Source organism: Melanaphis sacchari, unplaced genomic scaffold (genome assembly GCF_002803265.2).
Source record: "Melanaphis sacchari strain LSU unplaced genomic scaffold, SCAv2.0 Contig395_pilon_pilon, whole genome shotgun sequence".
NCBI lineage: Eukaryota > Metazoa > Arthropoda > Insecta > Hemiptera > Aphididae > Melanaphis > Melanaphis sacchari.
Genome location: NW_020271251.1, coordinates 1,052,501 through 1,071,838, shown reverse-complemented (window position 1 = coordinate 1,071,838; position 19,338 = coordinate 1,052,501). Strand labels below are relative to the sequence as shown.

General features: G+C 25.9%; 2 protein-coding genes across 2 annotated transcripts; both read right to left on the bottom strand.

Moving 5' to 3' along the window:
* Window positions 1-3,294: 3,294 nt before the first annotated feature.
* LOC112597192 (endonuclease G, mitochondrial) lies at window positions 3,295-5,886 on the bottom strand. Its single transcript, XM_025343137.1, has 5 exons — window positions 5,507-5,886; window positions 5,183-5,376; window positions 4,879-5,115; window positions 4,600-4,780; window positions 3,295-3,445 (listed from the first exon to the last, which is right to left on the bottom strand). Exons 1-5 carry the CDS (start codon window positions 5,699-5,701, stop codon window positions 3,362-3,364), a joined length of 891 nt encoding a protein of 296 aa, XP_025198922.1. The 5' UTR covers window positions 5,702-5,886; the 3' UTR covers window positions 3,295-3,361.
* Window positions 5,887-6,569: 683 nt separating this feature from the next.
* LOC112597191 (mitochondrial glycine transporter B-like) lies at window positions 6,570-13,600 on the bottom strand (the record flags this gene model as incomplete). Its single annotated transcript, XM_025343136.1, is given in 7 exon segments — window positions 6,570-6,888; window positions 6,950-7,107; window positions 9,109-9,280; window positions 9,374-9,553; window positions 12,931-13,015; window positions 13,079-13,185; window positions 13,250-13,600. Coding segments are annotated over 7 exon segments (876 nt in total). The 5' UTR covers window positions 13,322-13,600.
* Window positions 13,601-19,338: the final 5,738 nt, after the last annotated feature.

The window sequence follows — 19,338 nt, the reverse complement described above, 5'->3', positions numbered from 1 at the left end:
GCTGTTGTACTTCGTTCAGTTGCGTATTGCTCGGAAAACGATAAACACAAAATTAAATAACACAAAACAAATGAATTCATAAATAAGCATAACAAAACGATTAAATATAGGCCTATCGGCTAAGATTAAAAGTGTAGTATATCATTAAATTAAATAATTTATATCGCTGAGGGATTTGAAAAATAATGATCTCCCAATAGCGTTTTTCCAAAATAATAAAATTTCTTTCATGAAACATAGTTTTTTTTAAGTTAAGTATAAAATGCCAAATATGAGTTTTATTAGTTGCCAGGCTACTTCAATTTAGATATTATATTGTATTCGCTGCTTTCTTTCGTCGAATTTTTCGTTTTTATAATGCTAGTACGCATGTGATATCCCGTCATTTTGTCGCTGTAATTTCGTCGCGGGCATTTGGTCGCACAACAATTGGACGCGTACGACATTTCGTCGCGTGTAATTACGACGCATGCTACATTTGGTCGCGTTTAATTTCGTCGCATATACCTCTATTTAGATGTATAGTTTTTAAAGGTATTGCTCATAATTTTAATTTTTGTAAATAATAATATTTTACTACTATTTTTTTTTTTTTTTTTTTGTGCTGATTAAAATACTCTATTTTCGTGTATTTTTAAATATTTTATTTGGACAATTATTATTTTTTTGATTGAACTTAATTTTACATTTTATAAATAAATATATATATTTAATCATAAAATTAATTTACTTATATGTAAAATTATTATTATTTAGAATATATCTAAGTATATGCGATGAGATGACACGCAACCAAATGTATCATGCGTTAAAATTACACGCGACGAAATGCCGTACGCGTCCAATTGTCGTGCGACCAAATGACCGCGATGAATTGACGCGCAACGAAATTACTGCGACGAAATAACGTATAACCTACGTATGTGCATTAAAATAAAAAATTCGACGAAAGAAAGCGGCTATCACTTACAGTATAAATTACCATTTTTTCCCCGGGCAACGCCGGGTAATTCAGTTAGTATATATTCATATTTGAGTACACAAATATCATATGTGGCAGAGGGCGTTGCTAGGAATACGAGTACGAATAAGCCTCCACTGTTGTGGCTGTTGTGGGAATCGAAACAAAACTGCTTATGAAAATCTCGAGTTAGATAAATGGCTGCATACTACTTGCATCCTGCAAAAAGGTAAATTTTACAGGCAGTAAGTTAAGTAAGTAACTTGCGTCCCGTTTTGCGGAAGCAACTCAACCATATTATTCTTCTTACCTGCCATCTAAGTCATGACCAAGTTGCGTCCATTAATATTATGCGTCCAGCGTTACAATAATATTGTTCATATTATGAGGTATGTGTAAATTTTATCTACGGGTTTATAAACTTTTTTTAGTTTACTCTTAGTTTTAGTTTTAATTGACAATTGGCGATTTTATAATAAAATATTTTTTAAACTATGCATAATAATTATTTGAACATGTTTTTTTTAAATAATAGTTAATAAATTTTTTGTATAGTTTTATTTTTTAATGTGATGTTAATTTATTTTTAATGTAATTTAATTAAATGTAGTGGAATCATATGCAATAAATAAATTATAAATATTACAAAATATTATTATATATTATATAATAATATTTTGTAATACTTGATGAGTGGTATGCTTGTGCTTTATTTATGTCAGGACGCAACTAAGCTGCCTAAAAAGGTATACCGGGACGCAAATAGGCTATGACCTTTTTTGAACCTTTTTTTGCGGGACGCAAGTTACCTACTGATAATTAATTTGGACGCAAGTAGTATGCGCCGAGATAAATTATAATTTACGCATCCACTACGGCTCCCTACATGACGTGGTCGTTTAACATATCCTATGCGGTTATGCAGCAGAGCGCAGTGTCGTGCAAGTGTTTTCGTATCGGCCATTGATTAGACCAGCGGTTCCCAACCTTTTTATCCTTCTGTACTCCTAAGCTAATACACACCAACACCGCAACCTACCATGTAATAATATTATTATATAATCTATAATAAGATAGTATTCTATGTAGTATTCTATACTCTAATCCACATCTATAAGATAAGAAAAAATTGTTACTTGTGTGACACAAGTTTTCATTTGTAATAACTAATAACGTATATTGCATATTTCCCAAACAAATAGTTTTAAATTAACTAAATTAAATATTTTTCCGCCATTACTCAATTTTTTTTCGCGTACCCTTTGAAATCATCGCGAGTACCCCTAGGGGTACGCGTACCCCCGGATGGGAACCGCTGGATTAGACGGTGAAAAAGTTTCATCGCGCTCCATGGATCCCCATTCTATTTTATTTTATCTATACTATTAAAAAATACTTGTTTAAAAATTATAAACAAACCTGAATACTCGTATATTTCAAAATGTAACAACTCGTTTTGACGTATCAAAATTTTTAATTACTTAATTTATGAAATAAAAAAATAATAGATCATAGTAAAAATAAAGATTATCTATTAATGCAAATAAGTATAACTTACTATTCAATAGCATGATCCACTTTATACGTAAACAACTATAGGCAGCTAGAATAGCTCATTCTTAGCTATATAATAACACTTGTATAGTTGTTTCGCCGAACTCTTAATTCTGAGGAGTTTATAATTTTATTCGGTTACGTTCATCAATTTTCCGTTAATAGTAGCTGTTAGTCCTTGTAGAATCGCACATGTATAGATAAGGTTTGTGCTTCGTACCTATATTTATAGGCACAATCCCATGCCTATCGTGTTGATAACGCGGTGGCGCCCGGCAGCGTTTGGAAAATCCCAACATGGCATGCAGACAACTAACGATGCTGCGGAAAAACCAGAACCGTACCGCGGCTCGTGAAGACGCTCCACGATACTCGGGAAAACTCAACATAATCCGAGTGGCTCAGCGCTGACCTCCTACTTCAGTGGTGGTTGAGTTGTCGTCGGAGATTACCAGGAGAACACCAAAGTCGCATAGAGACGCCTATTGTCACTCACAGCCACCGGTGCAGTGATCGTTCTTCGCAATTCATCCCTTTTGATCCTACTGATGCTTCCTTGATTGATTATGATTTATAACCAATACATATATATATAAACACATATATTATATATATCATATAAATTAAAATAAAGACAATTACTAGTAAACAACAAAAACGAGATAAAAAAAATATATTTGGTTTCTAAGTTATTGAAGATTACAATAGGAAATGAAATTGTATTTAGTAGAAGACAGAGGTACTGGGTAAAAATATAATTTTATTATGATTTATACTAATAATATTATATTTATCTCACATAATTGTACCTATGCATTAAATTTTAAGTCATGCTGAATCTAAATATTAACTAAGTTTTATAAGTTTGTCAAGTGTCAATCTTTTGAAAAATTGTAATCCTGATGCACGTTCTATTACTTCCAAGGGCATCTGAAAAAAAATTAACAAAAAAGTTATGTTTTATAACTCATAATATATTTTATAATAGAAATCAATTGCATATAATATGATTCAAAATTAGTTATTGCAATGTGATTTACTGGTTATAAAGTTATATAAAAGTATATGAAAATTAAAAAATATTTTATTCTAACATTATACTAAAAATGCTCTAAAAAGTATAAAATCTGCTAAAATGCAAAAAATGCCCCAAAAAAAATGTTATGGTTGGAACACGGAGTACTTAAAATACATTTGTAGCTTGGAAAGCATTAAGAAATTTGAAAAAAAAAGATGCAAATGCATTGAAATTCAAACCCTAGTTTTCAGTGATATAGCACCTAGAGCTCTAACCCATATCTACACCTCAAATTTCTTCATCCTAGAAAAATCTTTTTTACTAATTACCATTCAAATAAATACACTGTATAATTAAACAATTGTTAATCATTTTTTAATAAATTTAAATAAATTTTAAGACTGCAATAAAATTGAGAATCTTAGTTTCATTTTTTATTTTCTGATTAAAAAAACATTTAAAACAACTTCCATGATTATTTCATCAATTATTGTCATGTTTAAAGATAAAATCAGAGGCTGGCACAGCATATACTCTAAATATTTATAGTATACAATGATTTATCATTGAATTTCAATTAAACACATTCATAAATTCATTACAGTAATTTAGATACTCAATTACAAAGCAAACTCAAAAAAAATTGAAACCTACTATTCAGAAGAATGACTTTCAGTCGTTTTCCATTGAAAGTTATAATTAGAAAAAAATTATATCTAAAAACCATGATAGCTTTAATAAAAATTTTAAAAATCTATGTTTTTTACATTTAATATATAATTGAATATTAAAATTTTAACAATCATTCTTACTCTTGAAATAATACCAAAAAACTGGAAAATTATTAATTATTTTTAAAGTTGAGGTATCCTAAATTACCTACTTTTAAATAATTAACTTGGGTAACTATTTATTAAGAAAAACTAATAAAATTAAGATAATTTAATTCAAAAAGTAATTATTTTAAAATATTACAGTAGCAAGTACTAGGTACTCAACACAACTTTTAACTTAATACTTATTAGTTATTATCAAACACTAAATTGAATTTAATTAAATAAATTACTTGAAAGTCTTTTAATGGTATGTTGTCAGGAATCACTTGATTTGGCATTAAATAACATTCTAAATAAAATTTAGACTCTGCACTTTCAGTTACAATAATTTTATAGAAATGTGTAGGAACGGCAACATGGTTATCTCCAATTACTTGATATTTGATCCATAATTTTCCATCATCTCCTTTTCTAAAAATATTTTTGTTTCATTTAGAGTGTATATCTAATACTTATTTATGAACAGATTAGTATCATCCATTTAAAATTAAAATTATGCAATATCTTACTTGGGCAAAAAAAGTGGGCCAGAACAAATGTAAGTATTTTTATTATGTTTTGCTTTTTTTCTGACATATTTTTCTAAATTATTCCAAGCATCACGATTGAATCCTTTACCGACTTGTGGAGCAATATTTGATAAAACAAATGTTTGATGTATTAATTCTTGACTTGATTTGTGATTTCCAGCTGCTGCTAGATGTCCACGATCAAAACCACTATTTTTATAATCTTTATTTGTAGCTCTAAAATATATTATTTTTAAATCAATACTTTATACTTTATTTTATATGATATTAAAATTAAAATAACCGATAAAACTCGTGAAATGATTTATCTTCATAAAAGTCACATAATGCTCTATTTACATTAGGATTATATTCTATGCTTTCTGGTGTGAGATGTTCTAGAACCCAATGTGGTATACGATTTCTTTGATCATAAGAAAGAACAAAGTTCTTATACGAACGTACATTATCCAAACTTGGAAATCCATACTTCATAATCTTTAAATATAAAAATAGGAATAAACAAAATATGCTTAGGTAATTAAACTTAAAATAAAAACATAATTTATAAATTAGATGACAAATAATAAAAATTATAATTAAATGTATTAAAGTGTACACATTTTACCTGAGATATTCGCTGTTCGTTATTAACAATTAGTTCTTGATTATTGGTCACAATGCCATCAGCATACACTGCGTCAAATATTTTAAATCCTGGTATTTTATATGATGCATTTAATTCTCTATATTTTCTATCCATCCATATTCCAAGGCAAAAACTTGAAACACCAACAACTGCAGTAACATGTCTGGAAAACATTTCTAAAATCTAACAAACGATAATCCCGTTAACCTATTATTCGGATTTGTCAGAAGAAAATTCAAAAAGGTCGTTTAAATTCAATGTTGGTTTTATCTTCATTCTTCGGCCTTCGTAATTCATTGTTTTATTATTTTGAAAACTGATGAAAACTGATGTGATAACAAAAATTGATAAAAAAAAAAACATATGATGAACCCAGACAACTGAACACAATATGTAATGAACCTTTGAATGTTAAATCGGTAATGTTAAAGTATGTAAATACTAAATAATACACGACAAACGCCTAATTAATAGTGTAGATTATGATAATTATTCTTGAATATAATGTCTGTGTAATTCACTTCCTTGTTATTCAATCAACTGCATAGAACTGATAAAATTATCACAGTGTACCACACGCATAACAAATCATTAAAGATACCTAACACACAACAGCAGGATAATTTAACCGTACCAGTGTCTTATGGAACACAGATATTAAACATGATATTCATTCTAAAATGAATAAAGTCTTATGATTTTCAATTGTATGTGATAATAATTAGTTATATCAATACTAGGTTAAAAAGATTTTTTTTATAAATTAAATAAGAATAAATCATTTTTAAAAGTATTTATTAACCAATCTATATGGAAATTGGTTAAAATATATTATAATTAAACATTTATATCCTAACAAATGATTGATAAAACTAATACCTCATAAGTCATACTCAATAAAAATTATTAAATGAAAAAAAAACTACAGATGAATAAACATATTAAAAATTTCACAGCAAAATGAATGCATACAATTAAAAAAATCTACTATTAGAACAACTAGAGAACTTAAATAAAATTTTACTGACATAAACATGTATGCTATGTTGCTAAAATATTTCAGTCTAATTAAAACTTAATACATAATAATTAAAAATAATATTAATGTCTCAAATTCTTAATTAGTTGCTTTCTTATTTAAATTCAAAAATATATCATAACATTTATACATCTTATTTTGACAGTCACAAATTTTAAAGAACTGTAACATAAGTTAAACAAAATTAAACATAAATATTAAAATTTAGATTATTTATCATTTACGATAATTTTTCGTATACAGTCCAAGTCATTGCCGCCATTAAAGATCGCCTTAAAACTCTAAGAGACAACCCTTTAAAATAACCAGCTATTCCATATTTCTGAAAATAAATAAATAATTTGAATTTTTGGTAATAAATTAGAATAACAGTATGTACTCACTCGTTTAATCATAATAATAGCATCAATTAAAAGAAGTTTTTCTTTTGATACTTGTTGACTAGTTTTGATGACATCGAATGGTTGAGTTATGCAGGATGCTAATCCTCCAGCTAGAAGACCACAACCAAAAATATATAACGGTTGTTTATTGTCTAATTCTAATTAAACAAAACAAAACCGTATTTGATTAATTACTTATTTTCTATATTCATATTTGATTTAAATGTTTGTTCTAAATTAATTTTTGATTTGATTATTTTTTCATGAAAGTAAAAGTAGTGTTCCAAGTAATAGCCCAATAAATTGATATGTTCAGTATCTTGGAATTGTATGTGAATACACAAATGTATGGGAAAGCTAAATTTGTTATTGGTAAAATGAAATTGTAATTTTTAAATGTTCAAAGCAAATAATAATTTTTTATAATAATTTAAAATTACAAAACATATGAGCTCAATTTTCTTAGGTATCCCATCAAAATAGCAAAAATAAAATGATGGAAAAAATACGGCGAACTAAAAATAGCGAAAGCTGTTTGGAATTTAGACAATTTAGACAATAATATCGATAATGATTTCTTCAGACACAAGTAAATCAGTTTAGTAGTACAATTAAAGATATATTTATTCTTTAATCATTGTTAAAGGTAATTGAATGAATAATTTAAGAAAAGAAAAGAAGTTCGGCTGAACGGATTTAAAAATTAGTAAATATATACAACAAAAATGATAATTTAAATTTAAAAAAAAATAAATTGCCTATAATTTGACATATTAGTTTATTAATATTTTATTATTTTTTTTCATAAATACCTATAAAATATTAATAAAAATAAACAATGTATAGATACGACAAAAATAATAATTTTTGTCATAATTTTAATTTTTTTTTTTATATTTTCCATTATTTTTATTCCCTATTTATTCTTTTAATTAAATGATTTTTGCTGTTTTATATTCAATATTTTGTGTTTGATTTTTTTATTTTCGCTATTTTGGAGGTGAATCATTATCATTTTCTTTATAGTCGTTAGACATTCTATTACCTATTGAAAACCCTGTCAAAATCATAAAAGTGTACATATTATTTTGTTGTTAAGAATTCATAAAATTTTCAATTTCAATACAATCTACCACTTAAGTTGTACTTATAATAAATTACAATTATAAAGTATAAAAGTACAATTTGTTTTTATAAGTGTTTGAGTAAAAATTTGACAAAGTGGGATATTTAAAAAAAAAAATAATGATATTTTCTACCAATGATTAATTTGTAATAATTAAAAAGTATTAACCATAAACTTGAAACTTTTCACTCATATATATATATATATATATGCTAATAATTTTTAAGTACAATTAATTTATTTTTAATTGCTACGCCATGCTTTCACCTTGTATTCACAATATGTCGGTATTGTATTATAAATAAAATTATGAGTTAAAATTGCTCAATAATAATATTAAAATAACTAATTAAACAATTTATATGCATTGATTTTTTTTTTAAATGAACACAAGTTCGTCCTATCATCATACTATTAAAATAAAAAATTATTATAATAATATAAATATTTTTCTTAGAAAATAGTGACTAAAACACCTTTTTTTACATACAATTATTATTAGTTCACAATTGTTTGCAATTTAATTCAAATTTAACATATCTAGGATAAATTACAATGAAAAGACATTTACAAGTCTAAACATTTGCAATGAAGCAAAGTGAAATTATTTTTTCCAGTCTCGTAGCTGAAGTTATCTATAAGATTTTTCCATTAAGGCTTAAAGAATTTCTGGTTCTGAGATTTTTTCAGATTTGTTTAAATTCAATAACACTAGTTATTGAATCAGTCTCTGGTACTGTTATTACATGTGATTACTCACGCAACATAGATTTATAACAACAGTAGATAGTACCCAGTCTTCTGAATTATTGTTGATCATAATAAAAAGAATTAGTTATTATCCCATAAACTTTTAGATTTGAATATATGATGCAGGCTTTAGAGTAGAAAGACATAGTATGCTGCCACAACTGCCATGCCATGGCTTTACCACTAGTCTTATATATTATTAAAGTTTTTTTTAAATTTTTTAACTTACAAAAAATTAAGACAAACTTCTTACGTCATTTAATTTCAATTTTATAATACTTGCCTTCTAAAATGTTTGTATTTTTTAATTTTATAAAAATCATAAAATATAATGCAGAAAATGGAGCATCTCGCAAAATTGTCGGTGTCCATCCACGACACAAAACCTTCCAACCTTCCAACCTATAAATATCAGTTATACCACGGGTTAAAGTTGTGTAATGATATTGACCACTCTGAAAATAAATGTTATAGTTTTAGAATAATAACTAAGTTTCAAAAAGTTAATTAACATGTTCATGAGTACTCAAGTGTATTTACTTACTTACTTCTACTCTAGTTTTTAAGACAGTGAAAGGCATTAGTACAGAAACAGTTATACATCGTGCACTAAATCCAGCTATCCCAGACTTTAGCATAGAAGTCTGATTATTTTTTGTTAAATATGAATACATTAATTGTGTAAGTGATATATGAATGGCAATTCCTGGAATATTGCGTACAAGAGACTAAAAATATAAAAAATTAGAAATCAAAGTGTATAAAATAAATAATCCTACTTATTATGATATTTAACTTGGGTAGGTATTTTGATAATTTATACATTTATAATTATTTCAAATGTTGAGCATAGTGATCATCTTTTGGAGCACTAAAAATATTTCGATTTTCAACTGTTTTTGATAGAAAATTGGATCTAGTTAATATTTTGGATAGTAAAAATAAAAAAATTCGATTTGCAATGTTATGTAATAATATTAAAGACATATTGTCACGAATTTTTACGAGACATAAAAATTTTTATATTGAAATATTTAAATAAAAATTAACGGTTTTCGTTGTATTAAATTCAAAAATATTATTCGCAAGGATTAGAAACTTACTAATAATAATTTTATATACTTTATACACACAATGATATTTTAAAATGTAATAATATCGGTAAAAATTAATTCAACCTATACCGTATTATTTATTTAGTAAAATGACAACGTCTTTACTCAGAATCGTTTTTCGTTAGCAACGATTTATCAATGAATTCAAATTTAGTATAATAGGTATCTTACAATAACTTTCTCATTCAATGACAAGATACAATCAACACCTACTGTACAGTTTAACGATTATCTAATTTTTTACTTTTTTATTTTAAAGTTCTATAATGTATTTTCTGCGAAAAAACTTTAAAACCTAAATTTCTGTATTTATTTGAAATATGAGAGTACGACTAGTACGAATATAATTATAAATAATAAATTTATTTTATTTTAGGAATTTAATATCATTAAATTTATTCAGATTAAAAACAATCAATCTGTTCGTTCGATGACATGAAATAATATTATGGTATTATACGTACAAACACTACAAACCATTTTAATATAAGTAAGATTAAATTTGTTTATTTAAAATAAAAAAGACAAAAAAAAAAATAAGATATTTTACTCTGCTATCATAAACAATATTCAGAGTACCTAACAAAATAAATATGTTTCACCTAAACCCATTAACCAGACAACTAGACGGAGTTTTTTATAATTCATTAAGTGTAATAAAATTTACTTCGGAAACTTGAACATTAAAAAGTTTTAATATTTAATGCCAATTTTTGTTATAATAAATATAAATTATCAAAAAATATACACGGAAATACGGAATAAAAAGTAATGAAACGACATATTTTACGCAAGTTGATTGGTATTACATTTAACGTACAACACAATTGGCGTTTCCGCTTCTCACCCTCTTTCTCATTATTGGGGTCTAGGAAATTCACGTAATTGGTGAGAATATGATATCTAACTAGTAACTAGACTAATTAACATGGATTTAAATATTAAATTAGTCATTTAGCCCGTACGACTGCACTAGAGATGGGTCAGCTAAAAAACACTTGAGATAAAAAAACAGTTTAAAGGTATAAAACTATAAACCAAGTACAAATAAAAAATTATCAACGTCCAAAATCCAAATATAATAAATATATTAAATTGTATTGCGTCAAAACAGATTTAAGGCAGGGCCCGCCACAGACCTCGCACAGTCACACTTATGTATGATTTTCAGACCTCGTATTAATAAAATAAAATAAAATTCTGATTTTTCTTGAAAAAAAATTGATTCAAGCTTCGCTCCTTAGGCCAGCTCTATATAGCATGATACAAATGGAAATATTTACATTTATACAAAGCAAGACTAAAAAGTTCGGAAAAATCTCAAAAATCAGTATATTACTACGATTACTTCAAAACCGCCTATCGTTAATTAATAAGATAACAACACTAATAACCTAATAATAACTAGTAACAATAATAGTAATAGCTAAAAGTAATACCTATAAATACATTGGTTTTTGTTTTTTTTTTAATATTTATTTAATAAGCGGCTCATGATACCACTGTTTTTTTGACCTTTAGTAGGGATTTCCTGGAATAGTTGCAAATGATAGTAGGGTAATAAGGGGGTTGGAATGGTGAGTTAGTTTTTTATAGAATCGCTTAATTGAGTGACAGTGAATATTTTGAAGTCAGAGTGAAGGGTCCTATTATTATTGGAAAAATAAAATGAAGCTTTTGATATAATGTGAAGGAATTTGGATTGAAATCTTTGTATGTGGTTAGTGTACAAATTTAGGCTAAGCCCTAAAGCTGTATGTCATAGGACCAAATGGGTCTGAACAGTACTTTATATAGCATTTTTTTAGTAAGTATTTTTATATTTGTAAAAGTCAATAATGGGCAAAGAAGGTGGAGACGTTTATTAAGTGATTCGAGTTTTATTTTGTATGATAATGGACTAAGTCAATGATTGATGTTAACCTCAAGGTAGTGTACGCATTGGACAGTGGGAAGATAATTTTTAAAGAGAAAAATCACTAGTTATTAAATTATAATTTTGTTTATTTTCCAAAAAAATGTAAACAGCTTAAATTGTACCTATAAAATTCTTAGTATCTGGTATTTAACACCTAAAAGCAATTTCCAAATTTAAACAATATGAACTAAAATTTAGGAATGATGTTGTACATAGTGAATATATTTTTGAACTCTACTACATTTGCCACTCTTAGCAATTGCTTCGTTGTACCCTTGACTAATAAAGTATTTGGTATTTAAACCAACATCAGACATATATTTTAATATTGTATAGTCTAACACTTACTAAGTTATAACATGAACTTTAATATTTTCACTAAAAAAATTATAAAAGGTAAAAACATTACTAAATGCTCACTTTACAAACATCTTATATAATTTATAAAAACTAAAAAAAATGTCTAATACATACATTTCATGGATCTCTTATAACCCTATTTATCTCTCCCAAACCCATGCCAATGATTATAATATAAAATACTAAAATTAATTATATTAAAAAAATTTTTAAATTAATAAAAATTACCGACCAACAGCTCAACAAATTTCATTTAAAAATAATACCTAATTGTTTTTATTTGACTGAGCAGTTGACACAATAATTAAAATTTATAAAAAAAAAATATGAAATTAATGAAATATTAAAATTATTATGCTGTAGCTATTTAATAAAAAATGTTACACTTAGAAAGAAAGGCATTATTATAATAGTTGTGAAAAAAATGTTATTACATAAATACGTATATTTATATTAGCCTTATTCTTAAATAAACTTATTATTAAGTAATAAAATACTTATTTCTAACTAAAATTTATTTAATAAAAGTATTTGTTTTTATCAAAAATTATTATTTTGGTACCATATGCATTTTCTGTAGTACAATTAAATAAAAAAAAATCATTTAAGAATATTACAGTTTAATGGCTTATTTCTGGGGAAATTTTTTATAAACATAACAAAGTAGATAAAGTAAAATATATATGAGTTTAATAAATAGGTATATACTTACTGGAGACAGTCCTCTCCAAAATCCATAAAAATGGTCTTGCTGCCAGACTGACTTTGTGGCATTAATTATTCCTAATTTTTTATCACTAATAAATACAATATTAGTTAAATTTTAATGCAATCACATATTTTCTTAATAGCTCAGTTACTTTCTAGGGTTTTGTAAGACTGTTTTTATAACATCAAATGGTTGAAATACAACTGTAGAGAATAATCCAGACATGGAACCAGCAATGAATGATTTTAATATCGGATGCTAAAAAATTATGATTATAATTTATTATGATTAAAACTTCACATAATATAGTAAAGCTACTAACATTGTGAACAAATGTATTAACACGAATATTATTATTACTGTTTGGTCCATTCATATCATAAGTAGACTCCATACTAAGGTGCGAATTTAATTATTAACCTAAATTATAGAAACATTTAAAATTTTAAAATTTGATATATTTCAAGACATTAACTATTAAAATTTAAAATTCAATTCACTAAGATGAACCGTTAACAGTGTTAACTTTTTTAATAGCGATTTATCAGTAAGTAAATCAGTGTATAATCGTTGTATACGATGTGAGTACGATATCGGAACATAACGTCGCATGGTATTTCTTTCATATCGTTATCAGTATTCAGCGCCGACCATCAAAATGTGTTATTGAATTGATAGCATGAAACAATTATTGTGATAACGTCGAGTGTTCAACGTTCAACCACTTCGCCGAGTTCATGTTACAACTTGCAACATAGCATCCAGGTCGCACTCGAATCGTATAGGTGGTGCAGGCCGCCGTGCAAATGCGGGTTACTGAAAAATCTAAAAATGTCACTCGATCACCTGAACATGTTTATTTACCGGAAACGGTTACTGTTACACGGGTGTTCAAGCCATTCAAGGTCACAATTCCCGCTTCCGTCAAACCGCTCTGTATCGTATCACTGCAGCCTGCAGACCTAGCACTTAATCCGAAACGTACCTACCTATGTTATACGATATATTTTATTCATCATCACAGCTTTCTCGATGTACATAGGCTGTATATTATAAATTATAATATGTCAATAGTCGACAGTAGTACTTTCGATTCACATTTCACAACTTAGTTAACTGAGGTAGGTATAAGAAAAAAATTATAACTATTAAGCACATTTATCATTAAAACTGAACGTAGTTTAAAAATAATAATCAGTGATCAATGACGAACAATAGAATTATTAATTATAAATTGTTTCAATTAATTATCGTTGACAACATTCAATTGATTCAAAAACCAAAAACGTTTATTACATTACTATAAGCCGATTGTTGAACAACGTTTTTGTAATATTTTAATTTAAATTGATCAACCATAACAAAATGTTGACTTTACACTTGTCGCTACTTTTTAAACCTTCATGATCTTTACAACCATCTTAAGTGTGTCTATATTTTTTCTCCATTAGACCATTCTTTGCTAACTAAGTTAACTTTTTTTGCTTATTTTTTGAATTTTAAAAAATTAATACTAACAATGATTGTAAAATATGTAAAATATTATCACCATTTACTTATAAGTAACTACTAACTTCATTTATTTAATTGTATTAAATTAACAATTAATTACAGTTTTGAATCTGCTAAATAAATTTACGTCGCCAAAAAACAGTCAAGAAAGCTGTTTCTAATTTCATAATTGTTTCCTCATTAAATTTATTGTCATCATTACTAGTAACAGAACTTTCATTCATATCTTCAGGAGTTTCTTTTAAAATATATCTATTCATAATAAATACTAGCTAATACTTTTGTTGTATCATCAGCACTAAACCTCTGTATACTTCATATTTCAACGTCTTAATTTTTCGTACTGATTGTTAATAAATTAATAATCATACTAAGTATTCACTTATACATTAAAGCTACAAAAAGTGAATATCGTTTTTAAAGAAGAGAAAAAAAAACTAACATATTTTTGCACTAAAATCCCACACTAAATTCAATGATGAGCAACTCGTGGGACATAAAATGTTAATTTATTCAATTTTTTGATTCGAGTATACATGTATAATCCACAATTATTACATTATCATACGTTTGCCAATTTTCGATCGACTGTTAGAAATATAAATAAGTACTAATCTGTTTAAAAAACTCTATTATACTAAATGCTAGTTTTTTAATGTGATTACAAAGAGGGAATAATTCAATAAATCAATCTTATACTTTACAGTTTAATTTATATTTAATGTTAAATTATAATTGATTACTAGTCAATATGAGAAATATTCAGAGCTGAATTAATAAGAATATCAAAATACTTTGATTAAATAATTTCATCAAATTTTATCAATATGATACCCATAAGTTTCTCACAAATTGTTTTTAATAAGTAATATTTTTTTATTAACCTTTTCCTTTGCGACTATAATTTACAATATGACAATATGTAATTTCTACAGAGGTTCGAATGTATAGCAAGTAATGAAGCAATTCTAGTATTTCTAAATAACATCTATATTTATCTACCTGTAACTTTTATTTATTATTTTAAGGCTACATCGAAATGCAAAACCTTGCTACAAGAGAAAATAAATCACTTCGATGTGTTTTAAGTATAATTTTTTTCCTCATAAAAACGATTATATTTTATAAGAACATAAATTATAATATGTGTAAATACCGTAAATACATATTTATACTGATATATGTAATATGTATATATATTATATATATACAAATTACATTTAAATATTTAATAATACATAATTCTTATTGAATATTGAATAAATAGTTTAAAGAATTGTGATTGTTTACAGTATAATGAAATAATACAATTGAATATTATGGTATAATTATATACTTTTATTATTGTAAAATATCATTTAAATAAATACTTACCTACTATAAATATATATATTCAATTATAATAATTATTGGTTAATATTTATGCAATGAAAAAATAAATACAGTTTTAAAATTACTGGTACATAATTAATAATTAATAATATGGTATAAAATAAACACTCAAATAATAATTATTATTTATCCATTTGAATTCTTGAATATTATGTCTGAAAAAAATGCTAACATAAAAAAGTCCCTTGAAAGATAAATATAGGCAATAAAATAATCTGCATTGCAGTTATAGACGGCCATTAGGAGATGCAACAAATGTACAGGAGCTATATTTACAGGAATTACTTTGGAGCTCGCCTCCTTTAAATCATTCAGTATTACAATTTAAGATAGATGGATCTAAAATCGTATCCCGTGTAGGAAACTGGAGTATGAAATTTATGCGGGAGTTAGTAAATACTAAATACCTAGTAACATTTTGAATCGATTAGGTATTGATATTTTTGTTATTAATAGAACCGTGATTTTAGTTAAAATACATTTGAATTTGAATTTTGAAATAAAATATAAATATTAATAATAATAAAACTGTTTTCACATTGAAATTCTATTTTAAAATCTTAGAAAATAATTTTTCAAAATTCCTGATATTAATATTCTATCTATACGTATTTTTTTCATGTTTGCTGCGGTAATCATGGTCAAATACACTGCAACAAATCAAACATTCTAGTTTGATTCTCTTCCTTTTTTTGACGACACTTCACTCATATTAATTACAAATTAATAAATCACACTTGAGTATATTATAATGTTTTATTAAACTTATATAGGTAGTTGCATATATTGTTATTATATAAAAAAATACTTAAGCATTACTTAATGAACATTAAGGGTTAATTGCACTTAATTTGATTTTATATTTATTCTATTACAAATATGATCAAATCCTTATCATTTACTATTTTATAATATTAAATACATTATTTTTTATCAAATAACACAGCAAAGGCTTACCAATTTGGTACTTATGAATATACATCATGATATCCCAATTTCTGTTGACAACAAGGTGATAGAAAGGTATTCTAAAACTAACAGAATAGTATTGTTCCTCAGTATTAAACAAGTCAGGAAATAAGTTTTTTTTTTTTGTTCATTAAATGATTTTGGTGACCCCCCCCTCTCACACCACACATATTTATTCGGAACAGTCCTATAATGACAAGCTTTTTTTTCTATTCACCTCTTCCCCACTAAGAGATGAAAGTAATATACCCCTGGCCACCTGCCAAATAACACCTTTATATTGAACTTAAATTCAAGTCATCTTTGTTATTTATTATAATACTATTTATTACGTTTTCAAGTCTAATATATTCTATGTTATTTTATTTTACTTATTGCACTATTCTATGTTTACAAATTATAAATATCTTTTATAAATTAAAAAAAAAAAAAAAATTAATACAATAATATAATTTATATGATTAATTTCATTTGGAGAGTTAATTTAAAGTTAACTTTGAGTGTATTCATTCTTGCATAGCATTGAGTGAGTTTTTTTTATTTAAGCGAATTTTCCATGTAAGTTTTTCATCTAAGAACACACCAAGATAGGTACTTGATAGCGTCGTTAATATTATTTCATACTATTGTTTAATTTTAAATGAGAATAAGTTGGAGATCTTTATATCGTTTTAGGGTAAACATTTTTGTAGCACTTTTTATTAGATTCGATTTCTTTTATTCAATTTCTAATTTTTGAACCAGGTGTTCACTGTATTTAGAGATGTTTGTAGATTTTGAATTAAAAATTCTAGATAGTTTCTTTGGATTATTATTTATTATTGTTATATCTTCCGCAAACATCACCAGTTGAAAATTAAGGAAAGTTGGTATGTCGTGACTGTAGATGTTGAAAATGGTTAGACCTAGGTCCTATAACTGAGCCTTGGAGAGGCTTTAGATTGTGTATTGTGAGGTTGGGAGAGAAGTGAATTCCAATTCTGATTTGGAACATTCAATTATAATATATAAAAGAGATTATAGTTTTTAGTAGGTATTAGGGGACAGCGCTAACGAATTCAATTTTTGTTCTAGTCTGTGGTGCCAAACCACGTTGAAGGCTTGGATTTAGTCCAGAAACTAGAAAAACAACCGTTGTATATTGTTTCTTTTCAAAGCTATTTATAATTAGTTCTGAAATTCGTTAGATTTTTTGACACGTGGAGTGATGAGTTTTGAATCCAAATTGATGTTTTGGAATAATTTTAATCTGTTAGGTAGAATCCTTTCATTGAGTAAATAATGATGAATCAATGTTTATTAGTTTAAAAATATAAAAAGTTTGTACTGTAAGTATTTATAAGGGAAATAAATTATTAAAAATATATTTTCAAAAAGAGCTAAAAAAATAGAAGCGACAAATTGTTCACAGCTTACAGATATCGTACATCTAAATCCATGCTTGCGGTTACTTATCAAAATAAAAACCTACACCTTGTTATACATAAATTTGTTGTTAGTTTATTAATAATAAAACTAGATATAAATCAAAAAATTCCAAATCTTCTAAAACACATTTACTAGGAATAGACAACAATATAGTAATTTTTAATATTCAGGATTAAATTAAAATGCAATTTAAATATGTGTACGCAAAACTCCAAAAATCTTAAGTTGTCGAGTTTTATGGACTAGATCTAAAACAAATGCCTATGACCTTGGCTACCACAAAACGTACACTTATTAGATAACACTAATAACTCTTACAATAAATAACACTTAACACAAAAACTTTGTGTTGTTTATAAAAACTTATTTTATTTAAAAAAAAAAAAAAAAAAAAGCTACCACGAATTACAAGTTAAATTCGCCAGCGAATATATTAATATATGTAGGTATGTAAAAAACACTACACAATTACACAGAAAACATTGGTTTTTTCAATAATTTATTAAGAGTTTTAACGACGTAGGTATCAATAAATAATGTATAATAAATATATTTAAATAGGTAATTCGTTTTATTAATTGTTTTTTGAGTTTTTACATGTGTATATTGTTTTTTAATATCTATAACCTATATTATACAGGTATTTAAACACTGTTGTGCTGTGTATTACGTGCAGTATTTAAAAAAACAAATTTTTGATGTTTTTAATTTATTATTGAAAAAAAATATTTCAATAATAAAAATATATTATTACTATTACTATTTAGTCTAATATTATAAACTCTATTAGTCTATTATAAAATATTAAACACACCTTTTCTCAAATTATCATAATATTATAAATATTATGTATGTATAATACCAAACCAGTAATAACATTATTATAATGTTAAAAATAAAAAAATAATATAAAATAAAAAACTAATAAACATATATAAATACAAAAAATTTAAATTGATTGATGTGAGCTGTGAAATTTCCTGAATTTCTCCCCCTTCTCTTAAGATTAGATCTTATTTGGCCCACCACTGAGTCACTGGTGCTTTATAAATGCATCTATCATATTAAATTAGATTAATTCCATATAATTAATATTGAAGTCTTTTATAG